Genomic DNA, 22,484 nt, shown 5'->3' on the forward strand with positions numbered 1-22,484 from the left:
CATTCCTAAATCAGATTTACTTTGATTCCTCACATCAAACTGACAATTTGCTTCCGGAACATTTCTTCAATTAGTTAAGGGTGGACAACAGGCATTAAAACTTTCAAGCTCACATCTTTAATATCAAATAGGAAGTCAAGGGATAATATAAAACAATAACGTATCCCGTAAGGGATGCTTAATTGAATGAAATTGACCAGTACATAAAATAAGTTGCAAGGCACTTGAGCTCTCAAAATAGGACAGTGTGATACTGATACTCCCTCTATAACACTAAAAAAATTCATCATGTAAACTCAAAATAATAATGAAGTACATTCATTACCAAGCATCATATCTGCAAGGATTTACACTCTTCTATTCACCTAAAATTCAAAACTGTTCCACAAATATAACCTAATCTTAGCGAACAAAATCCAAGCAATATTTACTAGTCTACAGTATTCCTACACATCCCTTTTCTATTGGTAGTCAAAATTCAAAACACACCTGCTAGTCAATGACTTGATTTATGATGTCGTTCCTTTCTATATCGAGATTGCCCCGGATCAAAGCCACCCTCCTCTGCTCCATAGACAGCCCAAGACGGTGAGGCAGCCATGTAATCATTGCTGTCAAAAGGTTTTCCACTAGCCACCTGAATTATGTAAGAATGTAAATTTCATGTACATATACGTCCATAGTGGCTTTCAGAACATAACGCAAGAATCAATAGGGTGAAATTACAAACCAGATCATGAAACTTTTCGTAGTCTATCCATGTGAACCATTGGCCATTAACCTTAAACTTGTCAACTTTTGCCAAGAGGATACAACAGGAGTGGGCATGTTCACAAGCAACCTCATAGTTTCCTTCACTTTTTTGAGCTAAAGCCTCTGAAAAAGCTTTCACGTCAGAATGCCAGGGCACATTCTCCATTGTCAACTTCGATGTAGCAGACCTGTTGAAAAATCACCTTGATTAGATCATTTAGTTTTGCAGATTAACAAAATAAAAATAAAAAATCAAATTAAAGAAAGAAAAAAAAACTTACGATCCACAATAGGTAACGCCTTTAATTTCAACAAAATCAGGATTTCCAATGGCAAAGAGGCTAGAATAGGCATCTATGTCCTCTGTATTCCACCCTTTAACCAGTGTCAAGCGATAAACAGTTCGCTGCTGCTTCTCCCTGAGAGCTTTCAACGAATCCTGACATTATTTTTTGCAATATTTCAAATAAGTAGAGAGCTTGGGTGGGTGGGTGGGTGGGTGGGTGGGGAGGGGGAACCTAAGCTGGAAGATCACAAGAAGAAAATCCATGTCACCAAAATTACATATCTTTACCATTTCTTACGAAACATTAAACAGTGGGATCCATAATCTGATGGTCACAAATCGATTTTGGTGCCAAAAATGTAACCAGTTGGGTGATCATGGTCATAAGCCTTATCATGATCGGTCATAGTTAAATTTAATGGCCATTAATGGATAAAAACAATTTACAAAATTGCAGGCAACTGTTAAACAAGTCACCAGGAAAAGCAAACACATTGTTCATACATTGGGTATGAAAAAGGCAGTTGTTAGAACAAAATGATGGGTTGGTCTTCACATTCCTTAACATATATATATAAATTTCTTTTCATAAACACTTTCCTTGACATAATAGAGACGGGGGGGAAAAAAACTTATCTATTTTTGGTAATGAATACCAACAAGAAACAGATAAGGCCTGGTTTTGGTCTTCACAAAAACCAAGGGACAGATTTATCCTAACATATACATCAAATATTATATTTTAATAGTGAAAAAATAAACTAAAATGATAATAAATGACATGTACAGTTAATGATGAAATACCATATGATTTATGTAATTGAAAAACAGAAACCTCATTTAGCATGGGAAAAAAATCAATTGCACCAAGATGAGTTGAAATTTTTTCTTCAACTGAGTTAGTGTGAAGCAGTATGGATACAGATCTGGAAATAAGCTGTTCTGGTTATATTCTCTCTCTATCACGAGTTATTAAGGTCAGCTCTCAAAAAAGCAAATTAATATGGCTAATAGATATACTCCTACGTAATAGAAATTTAAGGAAGATTACATTCAACCCAGTCCATGGCACGCCAAGTTGCAGATTAATGTGACCTGTTATTATTATTGAGCTCAACTGAAATAGAGAAGTACAGATTTCTGTTCTGTTGACTCACATGAAAGTAGCAAGTGACCAGGAATCAACATTTTATTTCTGGTTGAATGCTCTGTTTCTGTGTACTGAGTTAAACAGGATCATAATAAGATGGCTAAGTGAGACATAAGAATGTAGGAGTTATTTGCGTTAGACTATTTTGCTTTACATGTAGAGATCACTGTTGCCTGTTCTTCATTACAGTTATATCCCTTCCCCCTCTATGCCTCATAATAAGATTCCCAAGTGCAATGTAACAATATAAGAGTCGTTTACACGAGACTATTTTTGCTTTACATGTAGCTTATTTAGTTTTGTATCATTGTTGCCTGTTCTTTATGACAGTCATATCCCTTCCCTCTATGCCACGTAAACTTAACAAAATCCCCTCCTTTCACAAATTTTTTTTTTCTCTCTCTGATATACTTAATTGTTTTATACTAAGAAAAAAGAATTAATAAAAGATAGTTTAGGTGAACTATCCAGCTTCCAACAAAAGTTACTTACAACAAATCGCTCCCAGAAATCCCCAAACAATGGCCTATCAATTGCCTTCAAGCTGTCCTTTGTTGCAGCGTCTACGCTTACATATAACTACATCAGCCAAAGAAGTCAAAAATGGTTTGCATAAGAATCCAAAATCCAAAGGCATCAAAACAATCTGTGAAAAACCAAAATTGCAAAGAGAAAAAGAGGGTGGCCTCAAACCTGGGTCACAGGCTTCAGCATCCTGATCTTGTCAGGGAACTGCGCATTTGTTACAAGAAAAGTAGAAATACGCCTCCGATGAAGCTCATCTACAAGTGAGTTAATCTCGGGATACATAATAGGTTCACCAACAAGCGATAAGGCACAATGTCTTGGAGAAAGACCTTCTGTTAAGCGCTCCAGTTTAACACCTACAGGAAAACTTTCCTCTATCTCAGTTAGCAAATCAATTACTATAAAAACCAAGAACACTACCATTTGCTTTATAATTTTTTACACAGTACTATAGCAAAATTGACTCACTTTAAATGGATCATCTGACTAAACAAAAAGTACAAGACCTACCTGGAACTCCTTTCATTTGCCTTATCATTTTTGTATGCAGATCTATAGCAGAGTTTACAATGTCTAAAGGGTCATCCATCTTCCACTGCCAGCTCTTTCCTACAGGATTTGTGTGATGCCTCCAACAAAAAACACATTTATTGGCACATGCCAAACTTGGAGTAGTCTCCATGCACCTATTTCATTCAAAAGGGCAAAAGTGGAAGGGGAAAAAAAGAAGAGAGGCAAATTCAAATTGTCAACTAACGCAAACATAGCTCATAAAAAAATCGCAAGAAAGATTTTGAAGAAAGAGAGTAGAAGCAATGAACCTAAAAGCACACGCTGCCACACCATAAAAATGACTATAAACCTAAAAAGAGATGGTATTTCAAACGTGAAGGCACAAGGCCAGTTTCACTGGATTGCAGCTCTACAACAGTAAGGCACCAAATTGTGGTTGTCGGAACATGGTTCAAACAAACCCTATAAATTACCGTCTTGCAATAGAAAAGACACTGCAGTTTATAGACCTCAAATCACTAAGCTGTAACTTGAAATTGAAACCCATAAGACATACTAACACATCATGCATATCCATGTCATAGAATACAGAATACTAGTACAGCATTCAACAATCAATGCTAAATACAACCATAATGAAGTAAACAGTTACCTATGACTCTCTATGCCATAAAATGAGTGTTTGTAGCAACCTCCACGCCCTCTAAGTTGTGACTTGGTCCATCTGCAGAGTTTAACACCACTATGTGAACCAATAATTTTATATCCCTGCAAATATTATGCAATTTGAAGAGAGGAAGTTAAAACAAAAAAGGTGAAACTAACTAAATGATAAATGGAATAACTAGATATGTAAACATATCATAAATATCAGCAAGCAGCAAAGCTATTAGATTCTCTCTTAAAAAAGACATCTCATGGTGACAATTTATGCTGATCATTATGAGTTTCTCTTGCATTAAAAGAATTTCTTTAGACAAGTTTTCCAATATTCAATATCATATTTATTCCTCCACTCAATCTCCCAATAGAAAATGTGAGGGTTAATGAAACCTTAAAATAAGAATATGTACATCGATTTGATGTATTAATATTGGTAAATTTTACCATAGTAATTATAGTTTCTCCCCCAAAGAAACAACCAATTAAAAAAGTTGAACAAAACAAAAGAATACACAACATAGTAAGGGAAAAAATAGAAAGACAAAAAAATAAATAAATAAATAAGAAGATAAATGGCGAGAGTAACTGGAAACAGGATGGTTTCCAATAAGATGAAAAAGAAATAGGCAACCCAATCAATTCATTATTACACCAAGACTGGTCAACCAAAATATATTGCATTGGGTGGAACTATTAAAGGTGATTTTAAATAAGATTATTGCATAATTTTTTAGTTGATAGCTAACAATTATAGACAGGACGATAGAGAACCTTCAAAAATTAAATTGAGAGATAAATCAGAAGTTTAAAGCTTCAACAAAATATAAAAATTGACCATAACTAATGATATTGTGATGTTTAAAAATTGAATTCTGAACAGCAACATTCAAACAGAAAGGTCAAATATTCAGAACCAGCAAGCAAATGACAGAAGAAACTTTGCAAATCAGTGACAGTTGCAGATTCAACAAAAACAAGCAACAGTTAAAGCAAGTGTAATAGTTAAACATAGTTTTAACCACCATAATAAATAAAAAAGGAAAAAAAAAATACAAAATCAACAATGAGAAAAAGAATTTAAAGATGAGTACCTGCTTCTCCAAGCTAGCTCTAATCACAGGAGTCACCATCTCTTTTTCACCATTCAATTTCCCATTAGATTGAATCACTGTCTTTGATTTCCTTGAAGGGGCTTTGCCAGCAATGTCCTCAAGATCAACAATACCCGACTCCTCCCCATTTTCTTCTCCATCATCATCATCATCATCATCACCATCACTGCTAATCATCTCAGAGTCACTCTCATTCCAACCCCTAACGCCATTTTCCAAAAAACCACCTTTCAGAACCTCAATTAACTTCTTAGTCCACCCATCGAACACCTCATCCAATTCACCCCCATCAACATCCCCCTCCCCAACAGCCAAAAGCTCCGCCGCCCCGAGCGCTCGCATCCGCTTCGAAAACTCCCTCGCCACGGCATTGAACGTCTCGCCATAGGCCTTGCTTCCGACGCCGAACACAGCAAACCTACACTTACTAAGAAGCAAAGATCCAACTCTGAAATCTTCGGCGCTCTCAGCCAACCAATTGGCGAGAAATCCACCGCTAGGAGGTGGCTTACCGTGTTCCCAAGTGGAAGCAACGATCAGAACTAGGGTTTCGCGGTGTAAATCTTCGGGCTCGTAGTGATTGGGATCGACGAGGTCGAATGCGAGGTCATTGGAGGTGAGGAGATCGAAGAGGCGATGAGCTAGGGTTTTGGAAGTGCCGGTGTGGGAGATAAAGAAGAGCTTGGGTTTAGGAGGAGGAGGAGGAGAGAGATTGAGGGGGTGAAGAGTTTGGGAGGAGGAGAGTTTTTTGAGGCGGCGGGATTTGTAGAAGCAGTAGAAGGTGGTGGCGGAGAGGAGGGCAAGGAGAGTGAGATGAGCGGCGGCGGAGGATGAGGAGGAGGAGGAAGGAGAGGACATGTTCAGGGATGTTGATGTTGAAAGAGTGCGGCGATCAGTTTTTCATACCGTAAAAACTGTCTGCGTTTGGTTGTGATTTGTAATTATGATTTGAGTATATAGAGTTGTATTTTGAATTTGTGGGGTTTAAAAGTATAATTTGAGTGTAGAAAATTTGTTTGGTAAAGAGTTTTAAAAATAGTTTTAATTTGAGTGGGGAATTATTGATGTGACATTTGATATTTGATATAAAAATTTACAACTCTAAACATACAACTTAAAATTATTTTAAAGTACATAAAAAATTTTAAAAATTTTCAAAAAAATGTTTTTTCGATTATATAAAAATTAACATCATAAAAAATTAACATCATAAAAAAAAAAAATCACTATTTCGGTCAACCGGTCGGACGACCGGCCGAACGTCCTGTCAGGTAAAATTTTCAAAAAAAATTCTGAAAAACGCGGCTGAGACAGAGCTCTCCGCAGAACTTTCGAAACGTGATTCTAAAACACTAAACAAACATCATATTCAAACTCTGATGTAAAAAACTAGTTTGAAAACATAAACAAACAGAGCCGAAGGCGATGTCGACAAACGGCGTGGCCGCCGACACAAAGGCCGGGGCCGCCGACACAAAATGTTCTCTTATTTATTTATTTCTGATTCTAGTTTTTTTCTTTTTAAAAAATATTTTATTTTTACTATACATATAATAATTGATCCACTTAGACTCGTTTGGTAGAGTTATGCAAAAGTGATTATATATTATAACTTAACAGATTATGACTTATAGCTGTGAACATAAGTTGTTAACCTGTTTGGTACAGTTGTGAGATTATGAATTTAAGCAGCAGATTAATGTTTGATTAATAAGCTGTAAAATAGCTTTTTACTGTATAATTGTTTTTTCTACCCTCATATGATATAAAAATGATTATTTTGTCATTTTTTTCAGTTTTAATTTTTATTAATAAAAGTTAATATAATTAGTATTAATTAGTATCAATTAATATAAAAATTGATACATTCGCTAAAAATGAATGGAAGTATTGTTGTCATAATTATTTTTCATTATAAATTAATTAGAATTAATTAATTACTTAATTAGTATCAATTAATACTAAAATTATTAATTAATATCAATTAATGGCTTAATTAGTCTCAATTAATACTAAAATTATTAATTAGTATAAATTAATATTAATATTTAATTTTTATTAGTGTCAATTAATATTAATAATCAATAATTGTTATTAATTAGTATCAATTAATAATTAATTCATTACAAAAGTATACAATATTAATTTATTAATAATTAATACCAATTAATATTGATTTTTTTCTTTTTCTTGAGAAATATACAACTTTTTATTTTTTAATTAATATAAAAATATACAATATGAATTTATTAATAATTAATACCAATTAATATTGATTTTTTTCTTTTTCTTCAGAAATATACAATTTTTTAATTAATATTAATATTAATATTTGATTATTAATGAGGGCATTTAAGTAATTTTAGCCCCCCACAACAGCTGCGCACTTAAATAAAAAATTTAAGCACTCCCTAACCAACTTTTGAGATAAGCTGAGAAATAACTTGATTTAAGTTATAAACTGGTTAACTTAAGTTGCACCAAACATAATATTTTAGATTAAATTAAGCTAAAGGCATAAATAAGTAGCTTATTAATTTAGGTTTGTTTGAATTATATAAATCAAAATGATTGGTGTCATTATGGTCAACCGCGGGGTGTTTGACAAGAATGTTTTTTAATTTTTTATTTTTTGTTGCTAAAATAGTTTTAAAAAATAAAATAGACTAAGGTAGTTAATAAGATAAAATATCACATCAAATTTATAATTATTTCATTTTTTTCTTACAAACATCTCATCCAACTACAAACATCCCCACTATGTCAACGACATGTGCCCCTGAATGACCGCACAAATTTGATGAAGGCAACATTTTTTTTTTCAAATCATATCATCTTATAAATTTTCATCTCTATTTTCAGTAAAATTTAACTCTACATTTTTTTTATAATTACAATTATGTTTTTTAAGTTTTTATTAATATAACAATTAAGTCATTTTTTTATTAATATTTCTTTAATTGCATGAATGCTAAAGTTACATTGCCACATCTTTTATAGCTCATTCATCAGAGTTGCGTGTGAAGCGTGTGGTACCATAGGAGTAGATTCAGTTCCCGCTAGTTTTTTATTTCTAAGTAGAAATATTTTTCCCGACCTAGCCCAAAAGTATATACCTAATGAGATAGCAAATACGTCTTTAGAAAATAAAGATATAGAAAATTATGATTTAGAAGAGTTTGATTTTGAAAATAAGGGAGATTATTGGACCTAGAAGATTTTAAACAACCAGCTAACTTAAAATTAATTTTTGCAAAAATAGGAAAAATAAAGAAAAAACCAATATATAAAATAACAGAAAATGATTTAGATGAGATAATAAGATTAGCTGAAACAACAGAAATTTTAGGAGAACAGCCCATGAAATATTGGGAAAGAAATAAAATTTTAGCCAGCCTAAATATAAAAAATAAAGATTATAGGATTACCTCAGCACAAATAAATCATACACCAGCAGACATAGAAGAATTTAGAACACAGATTAAGGAATTACTAGATTTAGGAGTAATTAGACCCAACAATAGCTCGCATAGAAGTGCAGCATTTATGGTCAGAAATCATGCAGCGATAAAAAGAGGAAAAGTTAGAATGGTTATAAATTATAAAAGATTAAATAATAATACAGAAGATGATAAATATAATATACCAGATAAAGACCAACTCATAAATAGAATACAGACAGCAAAGATATTTAGCAAATTTGATTGTAAGTCAGGATTCTGGCAGATAAAAATGGAAAAGGAAAGCATACCATGGACAGCCTTCTGTTGCCCTCAAGGACATTATGAGTGGCTAGTTATGCCTTTTGGATTAAAAAATGCACCTTCCATATTTCAGCGTAAAATGGATAGTATATTTAATAAATATAGTTTTATACTGGTATATATAGATGACATATTAGTGTTCAGTCTAGATAAAAATAGTCACATGGATCATTTGTATATAACATTAGAGGAATTCATAAATAATGGAATAATAATTAGTAAGAAAAAGATGGTATTAAATAAACCCTACATAGAATTTTTAGGAATGGAGCTAGGAGATGGGAAAATTAGGTTACAACCTCATATAGTCAAGAAAATTTTAGATTATCCAGATAAATTAGAAGATACAAAACAACTTCAATCTTTTTTAGGAATTTTAAATTATGCACGAATGTATATTCCTAACCTTAGTAAAATAATAGGACCCCTTTATAGTAAGACCACACCTACGGGACAGAAATATTTCAATCAACAAGATGTAGCTCTAGTTAGAAAAATAAAAGACATTTGTAAAAATCTACCAGACCTACAATTTCCCTTAGAATCAGAATACATAGTTGTAGAAACAGACGCAAGTCAATTAGGATGGGAAATAATATTATTAGCTAAACCTAGTAAATATGACAGTAAAAATAAAGAACGCATTTGTAGATACAGTTCTGGGAAATTTAAAGAAAAAGATACAACTATGACCAGCTTAGATTTTGAAATATTAGGAGTAGTATATGTAATAAATAAATTTAGATTATTTTTGCACAAACCTTTTACAATAAGGACAGATTGTGAAGCCATAGTTAGATTTCATAACAAACTAAACGAGCGTAAATTAAGTACCAGAAGATAGGCAAAGTTTTTAGATTGTATAGTAGGACAAGGATATAAAGTAGAATTTGAGCATATTAAAGGAAGTGATAATAAATTAACAGATTGGTTAAGTAGAAAAATTTATTTAGAAAAAGAAGATAACTAGTTTAATTTTTGTGCAAATAATGGAAAACAGCAAGACCATGAACTTTGGGGGATTTTCTCTTCCCATTCATGAAGGCAGAACCAAGTTCAGACCTTTAACAAGGATTGAATTAGACCCAGTTCAACAGTGTCTTTTAGATAACCTTTGGAATAGTCAGAACCACCTAGCTAAACGCCTTTCAGCCCTAAACTCTCTCAGTATATATTTTTCAAAAATCCAAAACAAGCCATTGTCTAAAAGTTTTTCTTTCTATGTAGTAGCTAAAGGAACCAAGCCTGGTATTTACCATGATTGGACAGAAGTAGAACATTTAGTCAAATATTTTCCCATACCTCAGTTTAAAGAATTTTATGATTTTGAGTCAGCTAGTACCTATGCCCGAAGACAAATAGGAACCAGTTACTTTATTAGCCAAATAGCTAAAGATTACCTGGACACATTGAGCAAGATGAGATCAACCATCCTTGCTACCAGTGGAGTTCCAGTTAGCTAGACAATTGGAAGCAGTAGTACTGGTAGTAGTAGTTCTAACCCTCAGATAGATTCTCAGAATCCTCTCCAAATGTGCAGACATTGTAAAGGCCTTTCTAGAAATTTTAAGAAAATTATGGATAAAGGCAAGAAGGTCAGTGAAGAGCTAGATCAGCTCCGAGACGAAGAAAAACAATTGAGAGCAACCGTTCGAACCCTAACCAACCAGCTTAAAAAATTAGCTCCAGAAAGAACACCTACCTCCTTACCTAGCCCAGAAATCAAACAACTCACCAGTGAGGAATTTGACCAATTGAGTGCTATAATGTATTTCTTCAGGCATTCTATCATTCGATCCTTTTGTGAGAAAAGCCAAGTAATGGAAGACCTAAAACCTTATATTTATACCTTAGCCGAAGATAGCAGAAATAATGAGTTAGTCATTATTCAGCAATTTCTTCAAGATCTCTCCATAGCAAGAGTTGACTGCCCCGGCCTAGCTTAGCAATGGACCTATACCTATGAAGATGAAGAGCAGCCCTGCTTAGACGAAGAAAAATGCAATAAGAGGCCAGAACATTTTGGTAGATATCAGTGTAACCTAGACTTCAGCATTTGCCTTTGCCAGATAAATTTAGCTACATTCGAGCCATTGGAGATAGAAATTAAGGGCAAAACTCATTATCTAACAGCCCCAAAATTGTTAGATTACGGCTTTGTCTCTAGACTAATTTTCACAGATCCAGATCAGACAGATAACTTTGGGCATAAGCTTGCTCATGCAGTACTGTGCGTAATGGAAGAACATCATCCGTATGTGGAAGCTTTGATAGATAGCAAACTACCAGAGTGGAAGGGAATATGGTGCAATTCAGCTAAACACAAAATGTACCTCAGAGGAACCTCTACATTCCCAGGATACCCAGGACTTCTCAATAGGAGAAAATTTGCTAGCAACTCTCTCTTAGCCTATAATGGAAATTATGGACATCTAGTCTGTGAAGATAGACATCAGGAGATACATTGTAATTTAGCCATCCCAGGATATCCATTCAGCAAAGAGACATTTGTCGATGAAAGTCAGTATCCTAACTATCACCATGGCGTCTCTCATGAATCACCGGTGATGGGAGAAAATGATCAAGAATGGTACGATGAACCACCCATGGGAGATGGGGACGACTTTTACGACCAACTCTCAGCAACAGACCTGGACGACTTAGCAGACAGAATGCATGGATAAAAAATAAATAAATAAATAAATAAAAACAGGGGGTCCCACTACAAGACTCATAATATATTTTGAACATGTTGTAGTAGATTATTTCTTGACTCTTTACATTTTGAAAATTTTCCACGAAGACCCAACTTTGAAGAATCACTCCAAGGGTCGACATCAATAATTGGCACTCTAGCAAAAGAAGACAAAATCCATAGAAGATAAGGATTCTCCTCAGATATCAGAAAAATGCACGCCAAAGACAAAAAGGATTTTGCAAATATTTTGTGTCTGTAATTATTTGAGTCTGTTAGTGATAAAGATTTTCCTTCACTCACTACTTTAATAAAGTGGATATTTCTTATCCTGCTTTATTAAAGAAAAGCTGTGAAAATCTTTAAACGTGTCTTGTAATAAATTATAGTGTCAAAATTTTGTCAAAAAATGAGGATTGAATGATATGCGATGGGGCCCAAAGCAGTACCCGATATCATTATCCTAATCTTTCATTGATAAGATTTTATCCATAATAATAACTTACGTCCAAATCTATGCATTTATGGCATAGATATTATTGTATGAATCTAGGTAGTCTATGTAGGAGTCTATGGTCTAGGTAAAATAGCCTTTAGACTTTTTGTTTTCTTTGCCAGAACTTTTGACGAAATAATTTTTTGGATTGTTTCGACTTGTGTATAAATTGGCATGCTTGCCAACGAAGAAGGCAGAATGAAAAACACTCATTCACTCTGCATTGTAAAAATTTCCAACCCCTCTCAAAAAACCTCTACTTGTATTAAGTTTTTCGGAGTTCCAGAGTATGTAATATAATCTTTGTAAGTATATTTCTTATTAATATGAAATGTGAGTAGTTTCTCTTTTTCCTTAAATATTTTGAAAGGGTAACTCTTCTATTCTAAAAATTTATTTTCTTTTGGAAAAACTAAGTTTATGGAATGCTTGTTTGCTCATTAATATTACATGCTTTGAACCTTCGTAGTATCTGCTATTTTCTAATCTATTACTGAGTGACCTTAGCTGAAGAGCCCGTGTGAGCCGTGGTTAGGCGTTGAAGGGCAAATTGTAGGCAGAAAGGGAAAGGTAAAAATTAGAAAATAAAAATATACTATGTTGAACGAGACTTAGCTTCAAGATGGGAGTACATGTAATGAAAACAAACATTGCCTAAAAATAGTTTTGCCAAAGAAAAGAATTTTAGAATAAAATGAGAGCAACTCGAGTAGAAATATTAAGGAAATATTGTCCATAAAAGAAGTTTAAAAAATCAAAAAATTGTATGCCCTTAGAAGAAGAACTTAGAATTAAAATAAAAATTAGCACTGAACTAATACAAGAATTAGAAGATCAAAAATCAAGATATCAGTTTCTTTTATCATTAGCTTCTGGCAGATCTCTAGAAAATTACAGTTTAAAAATTTCTCAAATAAATAGACAGCTAACTGTAAACACAAGAAATCTTAAAATTAACTATACAACAGCTTGAAGACCTTCTAGCATAACTGTAGAATTAATTAGATAATTCTCAACCCAATTTCAAATAGTGGTAAACCACTAACTCGTCTCCCCTAAAAAAATTGGTATCAGATTTTTATTTGATTTAATATTTACTCACCATTTATATTAATTTTAATGAAATAAATATTAGTATAATTATTTCAAAAGTGTAGAATTAAGTATAATTTCTCTAAACTCAGGAGAAAGTGTAATTTAGAAAATGTACTAAGTATATATATATATATATATATATGGAAAAAATAGTCTATGGTCTCTCTCTAATTTTTAATAATGGAAGAGATCCACAATATTATTTTGTGATGTCTAAGGTCATTCAACCTCACATCCATATATCACAAAGAAATTTGACTTCTCTCTTTGCCAACTTCTCCATTACTGAATCGTTCTCTTTTTGTCTCTCTATCTGTTGTGTTTCTTCTCTCTCTAAACTGTGTTTCTCTTTATTCTCTTTCTTATTAGCATCATTGACGACCGACGTCGACAGAGCGCATTGAAGTCGATCTAAGTCGATATGTGAGGTTCAGGGTTAATGTAAACCCTAGGGTTATTGTTTTAGGGTAAATCGTCTTTAGAGAGAGAGAGAGATGCCTCTCATGGCGTCGGTGTCGTAGCAAATCTTGAATCCCTACATCTTCTCTGTGAATTAAATCACACATTCTCTTCAAGAACCTATTCTGCTATTTCAAGAACTAGTTTGGGATCGATGAGATAGCATTTGTTTGATCCATTTTTTTTTTTTTTTTCTATCAATGCATTTGGTTCAAAGAAGCATAATAATTCCTTGTTCCTCGAAGCAGGAGTACTTGAATCTTTGGTATTTTGAATTAGTTTTTTCTGTTTTGTGATCGAATCACTACATCATGATCAGGTAAGAACAAAGCATAGAAATTTTGAATTTCTCTGTAGTGGTTTAAATTTGCTCTAGATCAAGTAAGAACAAAGTAGATAACTTTTGAATTTTTCTAGAGTACTTTGAATTTTCTCCGGATCAGGTAAGAACAAAGCAAATAAATTTTGAATTTCTCTAGAGTGCTTTGAATTTTCCCTAGATCAGGTAAGAACAAAATAGAGAAATTCTGAATTTCTCTGTCCAGAGAATTTCTCTCTGGAAAAATTCTCTAGTTTGAATTTTCTATGGATTGATATTGAGGGACCTTAAATATCATGAAAATATTGGATATTCTTTATACTATAAAATCTTAATACTAGATACTCTTAAAAAAATCCCATATATATATATATATATTGGAGAGCCTTAAAAAATTATGACACTTTATTTATGATCCTAATGAGAACAGTTATCTTATATATTTTGGAGAGCCTTAAAAAATTATGACACTTTATTTATGATCCTAATGATAACAGTTATCCACAACAATAATGCACGACCTATGAAAATTGATAAAAGAATTTAAGAAATTATTAGAATTAATTAATAGTAAGAAATCAATTTTATTTTCCATTATATCTTTCCCCTCTTGTTTTTCCTAGTTTTTTCATTTGGGAGTGATTTGAAAAATTGCTTAAAAGTTGACTCTTTTTTTTTTCTTTTTTTATCTTATTATAGATAAAAAAAAAAATATAAGAAGTAATGTAACTTAAAATGAATTAAAAATTAAAAGTTAAATTTTAACGAGATTGCAGGTAAAACTTGAGATGGTCAAAAACTTACAAGGGACACAGAAATGGGTGCGTATTGAATAAGCCTTCATGTTCCAATTCTGGAACACATTCTAATTCTATTCCCATTGCAAAATCCCCAACAATGGCACAGGATTAAACAGAGTTAATATGCAAGGGATTCATAAAATTTGGTCTGGTCCACGGTCTATATGAACCCTTTTTTGTTCTTTCTTGGTCTCATCTGCCTGGTAAAAACAATCTCCCTCCATCCCTCCAATCAAATTAGATGCAGAAAATATGAATATGAAACCAAAATTATTAAAATCCAAAAGTTAGTTTATATACACAATAACAAACCCATCCAATTTTATGAAGCAAAGCAAAAGTGTTTTGATGCTAAATTCAAATGATTTCATTTCTGTTAGCTGTCATAAAACACACCAAGAATACAATTAATACAAATATTACAGAAAGTCATGTCCTACCACTATTCCTGTTAATAAAGATGTATAAATTTATCTTACATCTCTCACAAAATTGATTAGGAGTGTTACCCCCCCCCCCCCCCCCCCAAAAAAAAAAAAAAATTTGCCTCAACTTTGCGTTTTGGAATAAGGGAAGAATACGTTGCAACTAGAGGAACAAGGCAAGCTTCTTGATTCTGCTTGTTAAAGAACCGACTTGAAGATCAAATGCTGAGGAAGCCAGCAATGTCGTTGCTCTCTAATACAGAAAAACAATTTCGAGCCAAAGAAACTAGGGTCATACAATGCAGGCAGCTTAACAGAGCTTTAGGGCCGCCACAGGGTTTTCCGGACACACATGATGCCTTCTTTATCCTGATTATAAGTCATACATATCTCCCAATGCAAACTTCTGAAAATTCCTTCTAGCGGATCAAGTATCTCCACCTTGTCACGTATAATTGCCCAACCATTGGGCCTTAATAAGCGATCCATCTCCACGACAATTCCTACAGGCTGCTTACACCTACAAAACCGTCCTATAGGAATCAGGAAAATTGTAGTAATGAAAAGATGGTCGACATTTTTCTTTTTGTTTTGTGAGTTTTAGGTGTAATGTAATCAATGGAAATTTTTTTTCAACATTTCACCACAAAGTAATATAGCATTATAAAAAAATAAAAAAAAAAACCTGTACTCACTGGTATAATCACTGTAACAAGGCAATTCCATTATTTCAGATTCAAATATTAATTTCATAAATTTTAGTGATAAAGAGTAATGGAAATGGTAGAAAAGAAAAGCTAAAATTCGAACACAAAGTGAACCAAGACTGTGACTGAACAATCTAAACCTTCACTGTAGGGCAGTAGTTTGTATTTGTTAAACACCAACTGCTGGTTTGCATCAAATGTTGGGCCTATTAAAACCTATGGTTTGGTTAGTCAAGATAGAAGGGCTTGCATGCAGCTAATTGCCAAGATTGTAATCTTTCATCCGAGATAGACAAATGAGTTTCAGTTTTACCTGTTCTTAAGCCTTGAGAAGAGATGATCTGCATGCAAAAGGTCGTATGATCTCGGGTAAGTACCAAAAGACTCGCACCAGTCATGATAGACACCAACAAGACCACGCTCAAAAATTATGGGAAGAGTGTCTGGTGCATGCATAGGGACCACATTCATCACCCAAACCTTCTGTTGTGAGAGGGCTGCAGCAAATCTGTAATTTTTGAAAAGGGAAAAGAACAATACTTCAAAATCATATGCCATGACACTTTTCCATTACCAAAAAAGGTGAAATAACAAAAAGCATAACTACCATTACAGAAAAAAAATATAGAAAGCAAAATTGAATCTTATTTATAATGCATACCCTCCATTTATAGCTTTCATGTCCATAATATTCCGGATATTGGACCAATCAATACCCATTCCAGTGAGGTACGACTTGTCAACAATAGCTTTCCAGTGTTCAGTGTCCGCAATCAGATTTTCTTTGTTGTTCATCCAGTCAGGATAAGTTTCCAGCCTCTTGGGCCATTCCTCAGGCCACTCCGTTCCACGCTGTTCAATGGAAGAAGGAAGGGTGTGCAAGCAACTTTTTATTGGAACATACCTGTGCCAAATGAAATGTTAATATAAACAAGGAGTTGGCATAAAAGCAAAATTAATAAGATCCGATGTAGAACAAGGCGACCAGTTAAAAGTTGTTAAATTTGGGCCAAAACACCCATGTTTGATCTGGAATGGCCCAATGATCAAAACTCACTGCTTCTCTGTGACTTAAGTTGGTTTGCAGCTAAATTTCATCGTTTAGCCTTCAAAATTAATATTTTTGCTACTTTTCAAAAGTTTTCTCTCCGCTTCTTGGTTTGATACCATTTGTTTTGGGATACTTCTTCTAGAACTATATAGTAACCAATTTGAGCTTAACTCAAAATTTACATTTTTGGCAATGTATTCCTTTTCCCTTATTTTTTTTAATTTTATTTTTTATCAACAACAAAAGATTTTATTACGGCACAAAGCCAGAATCAGTGAAATGAGGATGAGTCATCCTCTACAAAGAAAATAAAATAAATAAATAAGAAAAAAACAGTAAGAACGAAACATGACAAAACCATACTAGACCGCAACAAAATCACACTACATATCATTAAGTTATAAATAGTGATGCCAGTCTCCACTGGGGAATCCATTTTTAATAAGAATTACAACTTTTCATATTTCTCCATGTGGATTCAAGGTTTTCTTGTCTACTAGAACGTTATATGTCGATATATAGTCCCTTTTGCTATCACCATTGCGTCAAAATCACTCCCTTTTTGGGACCATGCATACAATATTATGGAATCTTCTGGGGCCAGTCTGCTCCATATACTAGCTGATGTTTTTTTCAGCAACCATTAACTGTAAAATACAATATGGTGTTTGGGAAGTGAGTTTTTATGTAGATTTTAGTAGATGTAGGTTTTTATGAGATAAAAAATTTTTGGTGTTTGGGAAGATAATTGGGTTTTTATGTGGTTGGATGTGATGTTTGTGAGAGAAAAAGTGAAATGATTATGGGGTTGGATTTGATATTTTGTTTGGATGTGTTTTTTTTGGTTTTGCAAAACTTTTGTCTTTTAGTGGAAAAAATGAGAAAAAAATTTGGGAACTTGCTTCCCAAACACCACTCATATGTTTATGCCATGAACTATAACCCACTTCTACTATACCAGTTTACCACCTGCTGATTAGCAAGATGCCTGTTGTTCCAATGTCACATGTAAATGTTTTGGTTTCTACTATGCACACGATTGTGAATGCCAGGAATTCTAGGGAAGGTCTGTGATACAGCTTTTGGGAATAGTGGAAGCTCTGTTTGATTGTCTTAAACTGTGGATCGAGTTGTTAATTTGGTAAATTTCATGTTCTGTTCATGATTCTCTCAATGCTTCATTGTCTTGTCTTCAAGATGGTAGCAATTTAGCAAATAACTTCAAGATTGATTGTTCACACCCCTTAAAGGAACCTGCCATCAATTCCTTCTACTCCAGCATTCACTAAAAACAGTACTCTTCGTATTCACCTTAGAATATTATAGGCCAACATAATTTTCCATACTAAAATGTAGATTTCCCTAGTTTTTCAGGCACAACAGTTAATGTGACATATTGTTGGCACAAAAAGAAAAATTAATATAACAAATTGCAACTGTCAAATGAAGAGTCAAATGAATAAATACAATATATACGAAAAAAACACGTTGATCCCAGCTTACCAGGTGGCATCTGGGTTCTCATTTTCTTTGCATAAAGGAGGAATTCTCTTCCTTCTTAACTCATATATATCATTTGATTCTGGCTTCTGATAAATTTTGACACCTACTTCGCTGATTTCATCAGTTTTATGAGCCAGGATATTCCAACAGATGGATGCTGTTAGTTTAGACATAGCTGGAAAAGAAAAGCAAACATCATTAAAGAGAAAGGAAAATGATTCCACAAAGAAGGGTTTTCTTTTATAGATATGCACCAAGATAAGTATACAGAGAAAGTTTCTTTCTGCATAGATGTGAAACATGCTCTATATGCAAATAAACATGTCTTGAATAATCATCATCTGTTTTGCAAGTTCGAGCAACAAAAAAAAAAAGTATAACATTTATTGTTCACATGTGGCAGACCTAGGTCTTTTTCAACAGCCATATGGATAGAAGGTGAAGTGGCCAACAAAGATCCCATAGAGGGGTTCATGTGACAGTGCACAGCAATATTTAAATGCACTGTCAAAGAAGAAATTGATCTTGAATTCAACTCAAAATTTGTTGGTGTTACTTGAGAGATGGAAGAGAAAACCCCAAGGAGCCTGAAGAAGAAGCCATTTACAATGCAAGTATCTTTAGGTCACCAACTTATTAAAAAAAAAAAATCAATCCAGGCCATAGTGTCAGTTGTCCCAGATGAGCCCTAGCCAAAGAATTTCAATTGCATAAATGGTTTGGCAAAGGTTGTGATGCCTTGAGAGGAAATGTTTGCCCAATTAGAATGTAATGATATCATATCACCACAAGAAATGGAAAATAACAGGGTTATTGTCAGTCAAATGAGGGATATTAGGTATTCAAGCATCAATAATTGAAATTCTAAATATATATATAGTGGCCAAACCTTCTTCAACTTCGATGCTGTCATGTTTAGTCGACAAAATAAAATACCCACCAGGCCTCAAAATCCTATTCATCTCCAGAAGAAGCTTACCCCCTGAAAGAGATGGAAATAAAAAGTTCTCTTAATATCAATTTAGTGAAAGTTATTTAACTGACACAAAAATATTAATGGGGCAAAAAAAGGAAGCAGAAAATAAAATACAAACCATTAGAATGCCAAGGAATGTGGCATTCACCACAATGAATAGCATCAAAAACACCACTAGGGAAAGGAAGCCTCCTATTCGCAAAAGGGTTCACAATTGCGGGAAAACCACGCTCAAGAGCGACCTGTGCTAGGTCCACTAGGTCATCCTTTAATCCTAGTGCAAGTGTCAAAACATCCTTGTCAAGAAGAGTAGCAGCAAAGCTTGAATCTTTACATCCACCATCCAATACTATTCGAATATTTTTTCCCCATTCAATGTCTGGTGCCATCTATCAAACCCAATCAAATTTAAGAGCATCAAAAATGGTCGAGGATAATAAATTAAGAACAAGAACTGAACTAGAAACCAGCCAGCAGAGCAGGCACAAGCGTGACATTCTCTAAATATAGCTAGGTTATTTGAAAAACAAGAAGCTATTTCGAAAAGACATATAGAAAAGTAGAGAGGTGATATAACAGAAATAAATCAATAAGCCATTAAGCAGAATTCTCCGGGAAAATGTTAGTTTGGTTCTTGGTTCTTGGTTCTTTTATGCACTTCCATTCAAATCTCATAACTATTAGAAATTAAGAAGCCTTGAGAAGCAAAAACCAAGAATATTATACGAGAGAGCTCCAGAAATTTTACCTCCTCAATGGATTCAAGATAATGCATAATTCCACCCTTGAAATCAGACTGGTTCTGAAGAAAAGTGAGAAATTCTCCAGATTGCACCACCCAACTCTGGGTCTTGACAAAGGCAGCTAGTTTTGGATGTGCCACATTCTTATACAATATCTGCAAATTCAACATCAACATGGGCAAAAAATTAAGCAACTTCACATACACATAACTCTCAACTTCTAATGCAAATCGCATCAAATCAATCTTATATACCTTTAATTTGCTTTCAGGCCATCTTACTGGAGTCTCATACCCCTCATGGGGAAGAGGAACAAGGCACATTGGAGGTGTTCTTGGACAGCTTCTCTCGTGATGCCGATAACTCTGCACCCTTCCAGTGGCACTCTCAATATCAATACAAGGAATGTAATTATGCTTGCTTCTAGTGCTACACATTTTCCAAGTATAGTGAGAATTTGGATCGAACACCGGCCGAATTTTCTTCTTCCCTGTACTTTTCGACCCATCTTCAACCACATCATCAGTGGGAATCAATTCAGCATCCCCATCCAAATCCTCATTTTCATTCTCTTCTCCATCCACTACTTCTTCTAATTCACCTTCTTGTTCTCTCTCCTCTTTTTGAAGCTCTTTAGTTTCAGATCCCACAGACCCATGATTCTTACTATTATTACCTCCCTCTTTTTTCTCAGTACCTGTTTTTTCCCCACCCATGTGTGCATCAACAGGGACATTAGATGCAGACCCATTAACCCTTTTCTCATCTTTCTCTTTCAAATCAGACCCCAATTTCGCTTTCTTGTGTTCTTTATCTACTTGATCCTTTCTGGGCTCTTTCGAATGAATCTCAGAATCGACAAATTTCCCATTGGAAGATACGGGTTCGGCAATACCTGCAAAAGTACTCCTCTGAGATACCACAGATGAAGAAGACGAAAACAGAGACCAAATCAAAATGAAACAGAGACCCATGACGGCCACTGCCGTCATCTTTACGCAGAACCCATATGAGCGTTTTGCTTGACGACCAAACCGAGCTATAGCCATCTCTCTCTGAATCCAGTAATGATTTTGTGCTTTTTACAAAGAAAAAACCCAAACAGAGATCATCAAACTAGGAAATCATCATCAAATCAATGTGTAGATAAGAAACCCAGGAGTGTAAATCAGTATAAATTAGCAGAGTGAAGTAGGCAAGAGAAAGTGATAGAAATCAGCAGAGTAAAGTAGGCAAGAGAAGTGAAAAAAGAGTCAAATATCCATGAAAAAAACAAAAAAAACTCCTTCAAAATAAGGGAAGGTAGTTTCTATTTGCACAGACTCATTCTGCTCTGTACACACACTTATAATAATCAATGTGTTTGATTTAAATTTTTGGGAAAATTAGTCTAAGGTCCCTCTCTCATTTTTAGTAATGGAAGAGATCCACAATATTATTTTATAATATCTAAGGTCCTTCAACCTCCACACCTATATATCATAGAGAAATTTGACTTCTCTCTTTACCAACTTCTCCATTATCGAATCTCTCTTTCTCTTTATTTGTTGTGTTTCTTATCTCCCTTAACTGTGTTTCTCTTTATTCTCTCTCATTAGCATCATTGACGTCCGGCGCCAGCGGAGCATGGTGAAGCCAATCTGAGTTCGTGGCAGATCTTGAATCCTCACATCTTCTTCTTGTATTTATCTAGCTCCTGAAATTCCGTCTATAGTCGATTGAGGCCCACCCAACACATTTGATGATGTCACTGAAGGCGGCGACGCAGGGCGTAAAACGTGGGATGCGACGGCAAGGTTGTGTGGATCGTCGCAGCTCTCTGTAATGTGATTCGAGGCGAGTTTCAAAGAAGAAGGGCCATGGTGATTACTTGTTGAGCAGTTTATGCACTTCAATGAATCAAAAGAATTTAAGCTTGTGCACTGGTAACCATTTAATTAGCGTTAATGGTCATAATGCTACTTATGTGGAGAAGAGAATTTTGCAGAGACACTAAAGTTCTCCTGCCACGAGGCAGCTTGCATTTCTTGGATTCTGAAATTGAGATATGGTGAAGTTGTTTCTTGTTTGAGTCTTCTGATGTCCATGTTTGATGACAGTTTTTCCAAGTAGGCAAACAACCCAAAAAAACATATTGATTGGGTGTGGCATGCCAAACCCAATATGATATTTTTAAGGCTTGGTTGGGTTTGGTACTTGCAGTGAAAATTGGCTTGAACACAATACCATGCCTATCCCTACTTATGTAAATATTTTTTGAGAAAGATATAAAGTAGATATATTAAAATAAAAGTAAACAACATACTGATCTAGAAAAATAAAAAATAACAAAACTTGAGAAGGCTAAACAAACAACAAAAAAACAAAGCTGGAAAAAAATATTTCTTTGGTTTCTTTGGGAATTTTCTCTGGATTTTTGTGAATTTCACTGGGTTGGAAGGGAATT

At 34.1% G+C, this 22,484-nt stretch overlaps 1 protein-coding gene across 1 annotated transcript; it reads right to left on the reverse strand.

The window, feature by feature from the left end:
* Nucleotides 1-143: 143 nt before the first annotated feature.
* Nucleotides 144-21,357, reverse strand: LOC114322726 (uncharacterized). The gene is made up of 16 exons (XM_082918820.1): nucleotides 20,293-21,357; nucleotides 20,044-20,193; nucleotides 19,414-19,684; nucleotides 19,209-19,301; nucleotides 18,320-18,494; nucleotides 16,427-16,669; nucleotides 16,079-16,273; nucleotides 15,387-15,578; nucleotides 4,985-5,906; nucleotides 3,883-3,998; nucleotides 3,228-3,403; nucleotides 2,883-3,073; nucleotides 2,682-2,768; nucleotides 1,035-1,192; nucleotides 731-941; nucleotides 144-637 (listed from the first exon to the last, which is right to left on the reverse strand). The coding sequence occupies exons 1-16, from the start codon at nucleotides 21,085-21,087 to the stop codon at nucleotides 497-499; spliced, it is 4,116 nt and encodes a 1,371-aa protein (XP_082774946.1). The 5' UTR covers nucleotides 21,088-21,357; the 3' UTR covers nucleotides 144-496.
* Between the last annotated feature and the right edge of the window lie 1,127 nt (nucleotides 21,358-22,484).

This window comes from Camellia sinensis, chromosome 3, assembly GCF_055761805.1.
Source record: "Camellia sinensis isolate YWXY chromosome 3, ASM5576180v1, whole genome shotgun sequence".
NCBI classification, from domain to species: domain Eukaryota; kingdom Viridiplantae; phylum Streptophyta; class Magnoliopsida; order Ericales; family Theaceae; genus Camellia; species Camellia sinensis.

Bases quoted from the DNA above. Each gene is read 5' to 3' on its own strand.
- LOC114322726 (XM_082918820.1), bottom strand. From the start codon at position 21,087: ATGGCTATAGCTCGGTTTGGTCGTCAAGCAAAACGCTCATATGGGTTC. The intron at 16,670-18,319 runs GTAAGCTGGGAT...CATTTGGCACAG, and splicing joins GAGAACCCAGATGCCACCTG to GTATGTTCCAATAAAAAGTT. The intron at 1,193-2,681 runs GTAAGTAACTTT...AAATAATGTCAG, and splicing joins ATTTCTGGGAGCGATTTGTT to GATTCGTTGAAAGCTCTCAG.